This window comes from Lycorma delicatula, chromosome 10 (assembly GCF_047948215.1).
Source record: "Lycorma delicatula isolate Av1 chromosome 10, ASM4794821v1, whole genome shotgun sequence".
Taxonomy (NCBI): Eukaryota; Metazoa; Arthropoda; class Insecta; order Hemiptera; family Fulgoridae; genus Lycorma; species Lycorma delicatula.
The window spans coordinates 12,098,787-12,114,379 of NC_134464.1; the positions used below are offsets into that span (position 1 = coordinate 12,098,787).

Consider the following 15,593-nt stretch of genomic DNA (forward strand, 5'->3'; position numbering starts at 1 on the left):
GCCTTTTATAGTACGGCAATAATCGCATTACAACTTGTCTATAGAACCCCGATGCATTTGATCGATTCTCTTTGCTAAGTACTTCATAAATTTACGATAAGTTTGGAAACTTTATCGAAGAGATTTCTGAATTCTAATAATACATATTTTTTTGAATTGTAGCAGTATCGTGGTCGTATTCACAGCATACTGTCTAACATGTTTTAATACATAACAATTTATCGTCGAATAATTTATTAAGTACTATTTTGAAAGTACTGTTTTTATATTTTTGAAGAGGTATTTTCAATATACGTTATGATGATTAAATCATTTTCGACACGCGTAACCTTATAATCAAATGATGGATGAATTTCCACGAAATATGTTTTAGATTATAATGTAGATCAAATTTTAATAGACGAAATAAATTTAAAATCTTTACCCGATTTAAGTTTTATTACTTCTAAGTGAATTTATGATTTACATATTATCTACGTTCTGTATTAACTAAAGCGATAATGTCGGAATAAATATAAAATCAAAACGGGAATCGCATACAATTTTCCTGTAAATTAATAAACTAAAAACTGTTTAAAAATTTTTTTAAATGTTTATTGATATTTTTGCTTTAGCTGCTAGTAAAATTAAGGTGGTGGAATTTACTTAATTTGTTGATAAAATGGAAGATTTGGGAAAACTCTTTTGAAGTGGGTAACATTAACAATTGGACGTAAAAATTGAATTCATTTCAAAAAATAATTAAAGATTTTGAATACGGGAAGAGAGAAAGAAAATAATAGTGAAATGTAGGCTAAGACTTTTTTGGAACTAATCCTTTGATAAGTTACGGTTAACCTAACGTTTTAGGATGTCCTGCGGTCTAATATTTAAGTTATACATTTATATTTTGCTATTTATAGATATTTTTGTATAATTTTAAAATAACGCTAATACATTATAATATATATATATAATACTATAAAATAAAACCGTTGCTTTTGTTTCAGTCTGGACGTTCGGTGGTATTGCAGTTGGTATAATAAGTTTATCTGGAGTCTCAGGAGCTGTATTATGGCCACTTTTGCAAAGCCAGTTATACAAACATATTATGAGATTACTAATAGGACTTGCTGTTGGTTCATTAACATCAACTGCTGTATTTCAATTGATTCCAGAGGTATGTGTGTGTATTGATATATGTATGTGTGTGTGTGTGTGTGTGTGTGTGTGTGTGTGTGTGTGTGTGTATGTGTGTGTGTGTGTATGTGTGTGTGTGTGTGTGTATGTATGTATGTATGTATGTATGTGTGTGTGTGTGTGTGTGTGTGTGTGTGTGTGTGTGTGTGTGTGTGTGTGTGTGTGTGTGTGTGTGTGTGCGTGTGTGTGTGTGTAGCCTATATCATAAATCGTGTGTCCTAGAACCAAAACGTTGAAGTGGTGACGAAATAATATTTAATAGTTACCTACATATTTTTATAATTATTTTCGTAAAACGATTAATTTTTTTAATTTTTGGTATGTTATGTGCAGATAATAAGATTATAGATAAGAAAAAAAGATAAATTTAACTTAAAGAATTCACTGTCTAATATGATTTTTAATTATGATAAATCAAGTGACATATTCAAAAATTATATCATTATTTCTCTCTGTGATGTAATCAAGATGATAAAGTATTTTAGGCTGAAAAAAAATTAGTCATGAAATGGATAAAAAAAAGAGAAGACCAACTCAGGTTTAGAAAACGAGAAAAGGAATCAGAAATGCAAGTGGATTTTTAAGGTTGATTCAGAAAATATTTCCTGAAGTTAATTTTATATACAGGTGTATCACGAAGCTTTCCCGGGACTTTTATAATCTATTGTGCTTGTGAAAATAATCGAAAAAGTTCATACATGTCCTAAATTGCTACTTTTGCGAGTTACAACTGGTAAAAGATTACCCCAGTGAAATAAGGTCGTACTGAAATTTTTAGGACGTTTTTAAAGGGCAAAATTAGCGATTTCTTATGGGTTTTACCCGAAAAATTTAATAAAATAGGTTCCAGAACCGTATCTGCAATATTTTTTTTGAGAAATCTGGAGTGAAAACCAATAAATTCTGGTAAAAAAACCTGTTTTTTATGTCTGACGTACAATAACTTTGTTAAGTGGGTAATAAACATAAATCTTTTAAACATATATTTATTTATATATATATAATGTTTCACATGCACATATATTTTATACATTGGGAAAATTATGTGACCGATTAAATTAGAATATATTGCTAAAGGCATTAAAAGACGTGAGAATTGATAGGCAAGATCAAATTTTAATAAAAGAGGTACAGAAATCACAAAATAGTAGTGAGAATAGAAGATGAGAAACAGTGGAGAGGAATTTTGTTAGAGTACCACAAGAATACTGAACGTCGCCGGTATTGTTTAACATACTTGCAGAAAAGTTGAAAGAAAGGGCAACATGTATAGTATTTTGTTATAATTTATGCAAAGTCAGAAAATATAAATCGATGAACTTTGCCGTACTTGTTAAATATTTTGATATGCTATCCTCTTCTCATTGTTAATTGGTACAGGAGATAAATTTTGGTAGTGGAGTATTATAAGGATATTCGCCGGTACAGTTCAATACACAAGAAGAAAAATCTGCAATAGAAAGAAAATTGGAAGGGATAGAGGGTGTGAATGCTGGAAGAGAAAGAGTAAAGATAAATAAATAGGTGGATGACCAGGAAATTATTTCAGATAAAGAACAGCTAATAATAATAAAAAGAATCTTAACAACAAGATATGAATTTGAAATTAAAATGTTGTCAAAACAAAACTTATGACCACAAGTAAAAAAGATCTGGACATTTGATTGGAGGAAACAAATTATATCGGATGAGAAAATTTAAATTCATAGAAAGCATTATTACCTGTTATTAAAGTTACTGAGCACTTAATAAGATTAAGATAACAAAAAAACAACATTTGAAATGATAAAAAAAATGGGTAAAGCAAGAAAAAAAAATCCCATTAAGCATAAGGAGAATTTTCACAAAATGTTTTTGTTTGAAGTATTATGACGTATGAAGGAAAAATATGAACCGCCAACAAGAAGGAAGATCTTGAAAGTTCTGAATTGTGATTCTGGGGAACAACGGGGTGACATAGTAAGAAATGAAGAGATGATACGGTGAGTAGGGGAAGGAAGTCATCTGTTGAAATGTATCACAAACAGAAAAATTTCATTAAGAAAGTATATATTGTTAAAGTAATTCTTTCAAAAAATCATAGAAGGGCCAAAAAGAGGAGGAAAGAAAATAACTAGTAAATTATCGAATCTGATGAGAGAAACGAGTTTCAGCTGAAGAAAGACGCATAAGATAGAAAGGTGGAGAAAATAGAAAGATAGATAGAACAATGGAGATTAGTAAGATAAGAACGGTTTTACTAAAGCAAAAAAAAATATTGAAAATAAAATTATTCATTTGTCATTTATATATTTTCTTCTATATTGGTTATTCTTTAAACTTTCTTTCGTAGTACAAACCGTTGTGGATTACATATATTTTATATTCGCTAATAAATTCTTAGTTATATGATAAAATTCATAATCTTTAAAGTAAAACTTACGTAAATTATCAATCATATACGTTGATAACACACGTTAGTGATGGAACACTTTTAAATTCGCCACATCTTATTCAGTTGGCTTACAGCTCTGTAAACAACAGACTACAGACTACAGACTACAGACTGTAAACAGACTGCGTGTACGAGAGTGTTCAGGCGGCCGATTCACCAACATCTCCTGTAAATCCTGATGCATATGTAGAAACTAAGCGGCGTTAATACTCAGTAACCACGCGCTATATTATATTTTGAAAAAAAAAATATATAGTACATTTTTAATTTAAAGAAATTAAAATATTTTATTTGAGTTTTTTAAGAGTTATGAAATTCTCATTTGTCCAAGTAAAAGTTCATTAATATCCTAGATTAAATTTCTACGTTAATAAACAAGTAATAAATTCAATACGGTTTTTGTCATCTGATGCGAGAAGTATTAAGCCGTAGTGCTGTTATTATTAAGAGATCCAATGGGAGGCTCAATTTTGTTTTCTATTATATTATCCGATTCCCTATAATTTGATTCAATATTATCCGGTTACATCTTTTATAAAGTTTTATATTCCTTTCATCGTTTTATCGATGGCTTTTAAGCATAAATTTTTAACATCAGATATTTTAAAAGCAGTATTTTCTGACGCTACGGAATTTTTTATTTGTCCAAAAATTAATTCGATCGGGTTATGTACACGGTGATAGGGAGGTAATCGAAGCACGGGTTTGCCACTGGATCTTTCTAACTCAACAATTTTATTCACAATAAAATCACTTTTAATTCGCGAAACCCTTTGTAGTAATCGGATTTTAAGTTCATCCTCTTCAAAAATCATTCCTTTTGAAATAAGCCGCATTTTGATATCATTCTTTTTCCAAGACACGGCTGAAAATTTATCAGTCGTAAATTTTTCATTACTAAAAAAATTTATAAGAAATTAATATCTTTTTAGTAGAGAAGATTAATCTCTTTTGATGTAAAAGTTCTTTTCTCAGTACTATTTTGCTTAATTCAAAACAATTAACAAAAATTTAATGGAGAATACACGAAAATAATAAATGAACATCGGTAGGAACTCTTAAAAATGTTCAGTAAATATTTAATTAACGTCGTTGTCAATATTTATTTACGTTCGAAGAACAAGAACGAGATACTTAAGAGAAAATATTTGGACTAAGGAAATATTTCTCAATTTATTAGAACATAAAAAGTAAATGTTAAGCTTTATTTTCTGTAATCTAAACATCCACTTCCTACTGTTATAAAATACTCTACTATTTGGAAACTATATTACACTGACCTTTAATAAGTTAATTAGTCGATAATCTTTCCATGAGTAATTGCAGTTGGTTCGCACATGCTCATTACGGTCTTCTTAACGGCTAACCTTTCAATTCCTTACAATATCACTCGTTTTTTTCTTTAAACAATTTTTAATCCTAAGTTTCAATGGTTTTTTCTTAAATTTAGATCAGTTTCTGTAACGAAAAAAAAATCATTGTTATCTATTACCCGATGTTGGTCAATACATAGAATATTTTGTGTATTATTCTACGATCTTATATTTTAAATTAAAAGTAAGTTTTTACATTAATTATTTTGAAATTTATAAAAACACATTAAAAAACATAAATAAAAGTACGAATCTGTATACATTTTAGCAAAAGAACGAACGGGAGTTGCGCTTACGACAATTTAATGAAAACTGATAATGTTAAAAAAAATACACCGCTTTCACAGTACGATATGAATGGAAAGTTATGAATATTTTCAATGAACTTTCTAGGAAATTAATTATAAAAGCAATGTTTAATAATATTGAGTCTTTAAAATTTTTCTTTTTTAATTTTAACTGGCCTTGGTAAGAGTATTTAACCCCTAAGCTATTTACCCATTTTTAATTTTTACTTTCTTTCTATTAATAAGGGATTTTAACCGAGGAAATCTATTAATTTTCAAGTAATTAATTATGCATACGTAAATAAACTTGGTTCCTTTTTTTGAGTTAAATTTTCTTATAACGAATATATATTAAAAAGTATAATAAATATGAACAGTTGATTTTTCTGAGCGTAATGATAACCATTATACAACGACCTTATGGTAAGCAGAATGAAGGTAATACAGAGTGATTCAAAGAAACGGGAAATTTTGAAAGTTGGTAGTGTTGGTAGCCGTGGGCGATTGGTACCACTTGATAAGTGGCGCCAGCCTCTCTAACCTAACCTTCCATTTAGTTGTCATGGATCCTTGGAGCGGTGCGCAACGTGCATTTGCTATCAAAGCGTTTTACAAAAACAATAACAGTGTGGAAGGAGCGCGTAGAGAACTTCGTCGTCATTTTAATCTTGGACGGCACGACCGTGTTCCATCAGCACATGCAATTAAAACACGGATATCTAATTTTGAGGAAACCGGTTCCGCAATGAAAAAGAAACCTCCAGGCCGTGAGCGAACCGTCCGTACACCACATAATGTTCAAGCTTTACAAGATGCTGTCACACGAAGTCCACGTCGGTCAATCCGTCGTCTCTCAACATCTTTACAATCGCCTAGTTCAAGTGTTCAAAGAATGTTAGTGAAGGACTTGCAATTCCATCCGTACAAGTTGCAGATCGTCCAGGAACTGAAACCGAACGATGCAGTTGTGCGAGCACAATTCTGTAACGTAATGCTTCAGAAGATAAATGATAACGAAGAGTTTGTTCACGAACTGTGGATGTCAGACGAAGCGCATTTCCACCTCAGTGGATCTGTTAACGAGCAAAATTTCAGATACTTGGCACAAGAAAATCCTACGCAGCGTCCGTTGCACAGCCAGAAAGTGACCCTGTGGTGTGCTATGTTATCTTACGGTGTTATAGGCCCTTATTTTTTTGAGGATGACAACGGTCTTGCGATTACAGTGACGTCGGCTCGTTACGTATCCGCGCTTGAAACCTTTGTTGTGGAACAACAAAAGAGATTTCCACCGATTCTTAACACAGCCACACAGCCTGGTTTCAACAAGACGGAGCAACGTCACATACTGCGCGAATATCGATGGCGGCTGTACGCCGATTGTTTGGACAACGTGTCATTTCACGAAACGGTGACATTAGATGGCCTCCCAGATCGCCTGATCTCTCAGCTTGCGATTACTTTTTGCGGGGTCACCTTAAAAGCAAAGTGTTCCACAGTAGACCTGCTACAACGGAAGAACTGAAGGCAAAGATCCGAGAAGCAATTGCGGAAATTCCAGTTGAGATGTTACGTCAAACCACGAACAATTTTAACGAAGAGACTTCGTGAGTGTTTACGTAGAAGAGGAGGTCACCTGCAAGATATCATCTTTAAAAAATAAACTAAAATGTATGTATCCTAAAATGACAACTATTTGTACAATTTGTACAATTACATGAAATAAAATTCATTTTCTAAAAAATTTTTCATTAACGTTATTTAATTTTTTAAATTTCCCGTTTCTTTGAATCAACCTGTATATGTAAGGTTGAATTTCATCATCTGGCTTGACACGTTGATATTTGGCTAACTGAAGAAGTCAACCACTTCACATCACGTTCCAATTTCCTTAATAATCCTAGCATGTGCTTGTTATTCTTTAGAATGGTTTACCTGTTTGCAGTAGTGACTTGTATTTCATATGAGGTCGCTTTAGTTATTACAGTATTGAAATTTACACATGTATAATATATTTTAGAATAATTTTCATTGCAAAAAAAGTAAAAATTAAAATTCTTTGGTAAATATGTACCCTACAACAAATTTTTGACAATTTGACTGTTTATCTTTCTCTGAATTAATTAACAGTAAATTTAAACGATCATTATGCTGTAATTTTATATATGAAAATAAATAAAATATTTATTTAAGGATGAAAATAAATGTTTTTAATAAGGCAACGGTTCATAAAATATATTTATTCAATGACAAGGAATTTTTTCACGAAGCATATTGCAGTACAGTTTTATCTCAAAATAAAATAACATAAAATTAAATGAATTCTAAAAAGAAGCGAAATTTCTTTTAACTTTTATATTGATTTGAGTGCGTAAACTGTCTATAACTAAAGATTTATAACTGTGATTTTATCTTGGGTTAATAAACTTCAGTAAACTAACAAATTGAGAAAAATTTAACCTTACCGTTTTTTTTATTTACGCATATATTACGACATTATTTTTAGCTTTAAAAACGTTTTAATGTAATTTATTTTTACAAATTAAGGTGTATAACATTTTCTTTATAACAAAATTGCGAATTTTCTCTTGTCATTTTTTTTTTAAATGATAAAATATTATTTTACCTATTATAAAAATGATTAGGGTCATTAAATAATTTTATTTATACACTTTTATTGTTGCTAAAGTTTTTTTTTATTAAGGAAGACATTTTTCATATTTATATACAGAGTATTAATGAAGTATGGCTATCCATAAATAAAATAAAGTAAATTAAACGAATGGTCCTAAATCAGAAACATCAATTTTTTGATTTGATACCACCACTTAAGACGTAATTTTGAAACTAGCTGTGAAAAACATTAAATGGCCGCCATTTTCCTTGTGGTTGTCGTAACCCGAAGTCATTTGCGTTGGTTTTTGTTTTTTCAATGTCATTTTACTACGGTTTCCCTTAATCCGTCCAAGTAAATGCTGGGGAAGTTTCTATTATTTTCCGTAGTTTTGATTATCTTCTCGTTAATGACGTTATCTATTTAATATATAACTATTATTTACCGATTAAAATAAAAGATTTATTTTTTTATTAATTAGAAAAACCCCGTTAAATATATTTTTAAAATTTTCTTCTTCCTTAAATTTTATAAAATTTAATTACTTGAAACGCTGTTTCAAGAAAACCTTTCATTAGACAAAAGTATTGAAGGAAAAAATCGAATTAGTAGTTACCTAAAACCGGTTCAAAAAATTAGTAACCAAATGAATTTTCTATTGTGTTTCATTAACTAAGAAAATAAATAACATAATAATAAAGTAATAAATAAATATTTAATTATTTCTATAAAAGGAACATTGAAATTATTTGGATGAAAGAGGTTAAAATCGAACTAAAAAAAAAACCAAAACATATCAGAAAATGAAATATCAGACTGAAAAGTTTATAAAGAGAAAATTGAAGTAGTTTAAGATTTTCATAAAAAAGAAAAGAAAAAAGGGAACGATGCTTAAGAATGGTGGAAAGAAAGGAGAGAAGAGCAAGCTCAAAGAATGAGAGAAAATTAAGCAAAGAGAAAACTGCAAAGAAGATGAAGCTTGCGGTCTTTCACAGGCCAAAATCGAAAAGAAAAAAGTAATTCATATCGTATTGATGATAATACTACAGTAATTTTCAGCTAATTTCTTAAATAAATGTTAAATTTAAAACTGTATGGATCCGGGAAAGATTAGTAACGTCTTTTTGAAACTGAAAATTATTAAAAAATTGATTAAAAGAAAAAAATTATAATTTTCTCAAAATTTTAAGTTTTTAGTCGAATTTCCGTAGATCGAAATTTCTGGTAGGCCATAACTTATTTACTTTACTTTAAGCGGGATTCCTACAGATTGCTCCACATCCCTTATTTTGATCTCCGTACTTTCCTGTCCATTCAGTCACCTTCCACCATTGTTTCTCTTCCATTGTCCTCTGCACCCCTCCACCCAAGTCTCTCTAGGTCTACCTCTCTTTCTTCTTGCTGCAGGACAACAATCTAACACCCTTTTTGGCCACCTCTCTTCACTCATCCGTTGAACATGTCCATACCAAACTAGTAATTGCTTTTCTTCGATTCTTTTAATTATGGAGGTTGTCCTTTTTACCCTACCTGTAATTACCTCATTCCTTATTCGGTTCGGTTTTGAAAGTCCTACGCTCTACGGAATATTTCATTTCCAAATTCTCTAAACGCTCCCTATTCCTTTTTCTCATCTGCTAACTCTCTGAGCCGTAAGTCACAATAGGTTCAACTATCATATTATACATCTGTTTAGTTCTGACTGTTATCTTTGACGACCAGAGAAGTTATTCAATTTCCGAATCGCCGCTCTTCCCTGACCATCCCAGCCCTGGTATCAACCTCAGACCCTCCATCCTCAGAAATGTGTTCTCAGGTACTTAATGTTGACACAATGTTGCACCATCTTCTCCTGCGCGACTAAATCACTTGCCACAATGAACGGTGTAATTAATTTCATAGCGTATGAAAAAAGCCACGCATGACCGGGATTTGAACCCGGACCTCCAGATGAAAGGGCTCCGGATAATAAAATTAAAATTGGTAATAAAACAATTTGGATTACATTTGACCTCCTTGCTTAACAGCGAACTTACTTAACATTTTGACTAACAGCCACAAATTGAAAAACACGTAATATGCTAAAAATGTAAAAAAAAATCGAAAATCTTTAAAAGTTTTCAGTCGGGGTGGACCCCCTTTTTTTAAAAAAATCTGATGTGGACAACATATAACTTCCATGTACGCCTATGAAATTACATTTTCATATTTTTTTATCATGAAAAGTACATAAAATTTTATTTCAATATAAACTTCTAATATTTTTTGTTTTTTTGTTTATTGAACTATTATTCATCGTAAAACCTTTTTTACAATGAGAAGTTAATAATTATTAATAAATCAATAATAATATATTTAAATTAAAAAAAAAGTTAAAAAAAAGAAATGATGTCGATTCGAACCGATGTGCCTTCCCCTAAGATCCAAATATTTCATTAATTAAAATTTTATTTGGCTTAACTCTAGAACCAATGAAAATATGTACCACTTATGATACAACATTAAAAAGCTCTCAATGAGGGCTTATTACTGCAGTTAAGAAAAATTCCAAATTTTTTTGGGTTTACTACGGCTAATCGTTTATTAATTATGCAAAAACAACGTACGTACATACGTACATACAGACGTCACGCCGAAACTAGTCAAATGGATATTTCCTTTGAAATCTGGAAACTGAAATTTTTCGAGCACACAATTCTTCCTTTAATTCATACAAGGAAGTAAAAAAATCCTTATGTCGTCTACATTAATACCAAATACAGTTGAATTTACAATCTTGAAAATCGTAGTTAAAAAAAATTGATACTTTAAGTACAGCCCCATTCTTGTTTTAAAGTTTAATTATTGAATCAATTATTATTTTTTATCAGCTGCCCCAAATTGGTGCAATGTTAATCAACAAAACCAGAAAAAGTACAGAGTATTAAAAAAATGTGGGTTTATTAAATAAATGTACAAAGTCAGGTCAAAAGTCATTTATATATAGCCAGATTTTTTGTGTTAATTTAATTTTTTTTGGTCGACCGGTTTTCACGATATGAGGCAAAACCTATTTAGAAATAATGTTGGATATCCTCTCAACCTAAAAGTAATCAGATTAAAATTTTGGAATTTTAAATAACTTTCATCGTACTAAAGCTCAATTTTTTACGACCGCTATAGAAAAAGTCAAAAATTAAAAATGGCGGTAACTATCCCTACCTCAAAAAAATTTTTTAACAGTTTTTTGAGCCGTATTCGAAGAATTTGTGTTGAGCCAGTCCGGAAATATAAATCAAAATGCAGGTTAAAACACATACATACTTTAAATACCTGCTAATTTCTATATTTTTTTTTTTTGTTTTTGGATTCTTAAAACGTTGTCATTTGCAAAAACCTCAATAACCCAAAATTATGGTCGATTCTGTACTTTTCCTGTACGGCTATTCTGTTGTAGCAGCATAGCTATAAAGGAAAAGTTTACTTTTCCTGGTAAAGTAAACGTGTAAAAAAATCAACACAAAACCTACTGGCCATGGAAAAGAATTACTTTCGGAATTTTATTCCGACAAAAAGCATTTAAAAAGACAATTAAGTCTTCGTGATTAATTAATTATTTTTTAAGCAATAATTTATACCGTTAAAGCTGTTCTAATGCGATTCCGTAACAAGTAAATAAAAGTAAGGAAGAAGGAAAAATATCGTAAAATAATATCTAAACTGAGAACCTTATAGTATCAGATATTGCTTTAAATAAATCAGACGCTCAAATGTTAGCCTTCATAAAGCCTGTAGAAATATGTTTGTATTACATAAAACTACGTTACAGGGGCAGGTAATTTATGCATTAAATAAACTGATAAATTATTAACACCGCATTAATTAATGATCATGTGTTAATAATATAAAAACGTATTACATATTTTTTTAAAGAAAAAACTTTCTAGAAAAAATATTGTTTTCTGTTGCGTAATAAATAAAAAAGTAGTTTATTTAAAGTTAATAAAAAAAATGTTTTACAAGGAAAACACAACAGTAATACTGCAATCAAGACTCATTAAATTACATCAACACTTCTCTGACATAAATTTTTTTTTGTCTTCAGTCATTTGACTGGTTTGATGCAGCTATCCAAGATTCCCTATCTAGTGCTAGTCGTTTCATTTCAGTATACCCTCTACTTCCTACATCCCTAACAATTTGTTTTACGTATTCCAAACGTGGCCTGCCTACACAATTTTTTCCTTCTACCTGTCCTTCCAATATTAAAGCGACTATTCCAGGATGCCTTAGTATGTGGCCTATAAGTCTGTCTCTTCTTTTAACTATATTTTTCCAAATGCTTCTTTCTTCATCTATTTGCCGCAATCCCTCTCTCTTCATTTGTCACTTTATCCACCCGTCTGATTATTAACATTCTCCTGTAGCATCGCATTTCAAAAGCTTCTAATCTTTTCTTCTCCGATACTCCGATCGTCCAAGTTTCACTTCCATATAAAGCGACACTCCAAACATATACTTTCAAAAATCTTTTCCTGACATTTAAATTAATTTTTTATGTAAACAAATTATATTTTTTACTGAAGGCTCGTTTCGCTTGTGCTATTCGGCATTTTATATCGCTCCTGCTTCGTCCATCTTTAGTAATTCTACTTCCCAAATAACAAAATTCTTCTACTTCCATAATCTTTTCTCCTCCTATTTTCACATTCAGTGGTCCATCTTTGTTATTTCTACTACATTTTATATGTATAGATGTGAAAAATGGACACAAAATAGAAGAAAAAGAAAGACATTTGAAATATGGGTACAGAGGTAATTGTAAAAGATTAAATAGACGTACAAAGTGAAAAAGTAATGTAGAGAATATTATCGAGGATAAAAGCATCTTCTCAATTCAGTAAAGGAAAGCTAATGGATGGGACATATTTTGAGAAGAAAAGGACCGATTACAACATTGCTAGGATTAGAAGAAAGTCAAAATAAAAAGAGGAAAAATTAAGGGCGACTAAAAGTAAACCGGAGCTATCAACTATCCTCATATTTCAAAACAGTATTCTATACATTTTTACTTTCACGGCTATAACGATATATGCTACTATATAACGAGAAAGTATATACGAAAAAAATTGGTCTTTTTTTTAAGTTTTGTGCCCTAAGGAGATATTTTTAAAAAAATTATTAAGGAAAAATAGATTTAAATAAATTAAAAATAATCTGCGAAATAATTTTTTTATTCCAATTGTCTCAAGTCCAAAATTGTAGCTTTGCCAAACGGAAGTTGTGTGCATGTACGTACGAATTACGTACATTGGCCTGCATTCGGTCTAACTCTTTAACCCTACTGACCGATTTTCTTCAAACTTGATAGACAGGTACTACGTTCGGTGGGAAAGAATGTATTATTTTATTGGGAAAAGGGGTGGAGATGTTTTGGCAGAAAAAAATTTCAAATTTGAGAAGAACATTTTAGCGGAAAATATTTCTTACAAAATTGAAGTTATTTTTTTATAAAATCAAAAATTACAAAGAAAATGTTATTTAATATATACAACCCTTCCCCAAAAAATGACTTTATATTTTTCTACATCGATAGGCCTTCATTAAAAAATCTTTTGCCCATCGCACTCCAATGATCGATAAAAAATTATTTTAATTAAAAAAATATTTTTTTTCTTAATTTTATTTTAAACTAGCAGGCCCGGCAATGCTTCGCTATTGCTATCTATCTATCTATCTATATATACATATATATAGAGAGAGAGACAGAGAGAGTGTCAGAGAGTTTAAATAAATTGAAAATTTGATAAAAAATTAAAAAACTGAACTTCACAAATTTTACCTATCACTTATTCCGTTCCCCTTTTCACTTTCCAACTTCTCCCTTTCACCCTTCTCCCTCCCCCTCTCAAAGTTTCCTTTTTACCCTTTCCCGTTTTCCCCTTTTTTCTTTCCACCTTTTCCCAGCTTTCCATTTTCCCCTTTTTTCTCTTTTGCCCGCGCGTAAATCGGACACACATACGAACATGCCTTTTAAATGTATATATATAAATATATGTAGAATAAAAAAGTCTGTTTGTATATTTGTTTGTTTGTTTCGTAAATATCTCGACACCGGCCCTACCTAGCGGGTATAACTTTGCAAAAATATTTCTTTTCACGTAACTAATATTCATATTCTGAATACGAACCAAATCGGTCCATAATTATAATTTTTCTAAATGTCTCAACCCCAGCGGCATCTAGCGGTTTCATTTTTTGCAGAGATATCCTTTCTATGTAAGTAACAGGTATTCTGAATATGAGGCAAATCGGACCATAAATACAATTTTTGGAAATATCTCGACATCAGCGCCACCTAGCGGGTCCAAATTAATTCAGAAACCTTCCCTAGTATGCGTCCAACCATTCTCCAAAGTTTCATCGCTATCGGATGAACGGTTTAGGAAGGCATAAGAGACAATCAGACAGAAAAACATTCATATATATATATATATATATATATATAAATTCATCTCACAAATATCCCATTGCATTTAAAATATAAAAAAACTTAATTTTTCGATAGCCATTACTTTTAATATGTATTGAAAAAGAAAAAAATAATTAGCTAAAAATTTCCATCCCCTTCCGAAAAAATTACAACTTTCTTTTTTAGAATTATATCTTCATATTTTTAAAACAATTTTAAATAGTTTTTTTAAAAATTTATTATCACTACTTTAGAATTACTTTAAAAGAAAAATTATTCCGCTTAAACATGGGTGTCCCAAAAGAGAAAAATAGAAATTTCGAAGTTTAAAATTTTTAATGCTTAAAACGTATTTTGTTGAAAAATAACGTCTTAAAATAACTTAATAACCTCCCTGAAACGGAAGGCTCCCAAATTTAAAAAAAAATCAAAAATTGTTTTTTTTTTATTTCGATTTTAATTTATTTAAAATCATATGGAGTCAATATTTTAATCATTAATAAAGCCCCCTGATGTATGGCCACCAAATTTTACAAATGCTGAAAACATTTTCTTCGAAATTGTGATACTAATATTAAACATTTTGCTTATCGGTTATTTTGTTGAGCATCTGGTTTCAAAGATTTAAATTAAAAAATTATAATCAAGTATAATAAAAAAAACAAGATAAATTAATAATAACATTAAAATTCATTAAGTTTTTTTATATGCTAATGAAGAAATAACAACAGAAGCTAACCAAAACTATTTTTGGTTAATATTTTATAAAATTTTCAAACGTTGTAATTTTTCTTTTTCCCGGGCATTGAAGTTAATATTTTTGAGCATTTTTTTTGGACATTCAAAAAGCATATTTTCGTTTAATTGTTTAAAATAAACGAAATATTTTTGATTCAATCCTGAATCAAATATACTTTTTATTCATCATAACTTTCCTCTTCCGGTTTTTTCCAAAACGTGACTTTATCATAAAGCATCGGTTTGGCTTTGAACTTTGTGAAATCCTGTTTTCATATTTTTACCGTACAATTTGGATAAAAATTTGAAATCAATTTTCTTAAGACGGAATTTATTAAAAACCGACAATGAATTACCGGCTTTTTAAAATTATTTATTTGTTCAAATTTTATTAAACGTTAGTGTAAGGTATGTCATAGATAGAGACCGCATTATACGCGTTTGCATATTAAGCTCATTCTCACCGGTTATTGCATATGTTCCTTAAAATATAGTTACGATGTATATTTTAGCTATA

At 30.1% G+C, this 15,593-nt stretch overlaps 1 protein-coding gene across 1 annotated transcript in view; it reads left to right on the top strand.

Moving 5' to 3' along the window:
- LOC142331422 (metal cation symporter ZIP8-like) overlaps nucleotides 1–15,593 on the top strand; it is a 235,734-nt gene that overhangs the window by 128,749 nt on the left and 91,392 nt on the right. Inside the window, exon 3 of the mRNA XM_075377310.1 lies at nucleotides 990–1,159. Within this exon, the coding sequence (XP_075233425.1) occupies nucleotides 990–1,159 (170 nt within the window). The remainder of the gene's footprint in view (nucleotides 1–989; nucleotides 1,160–15,593) is intronic.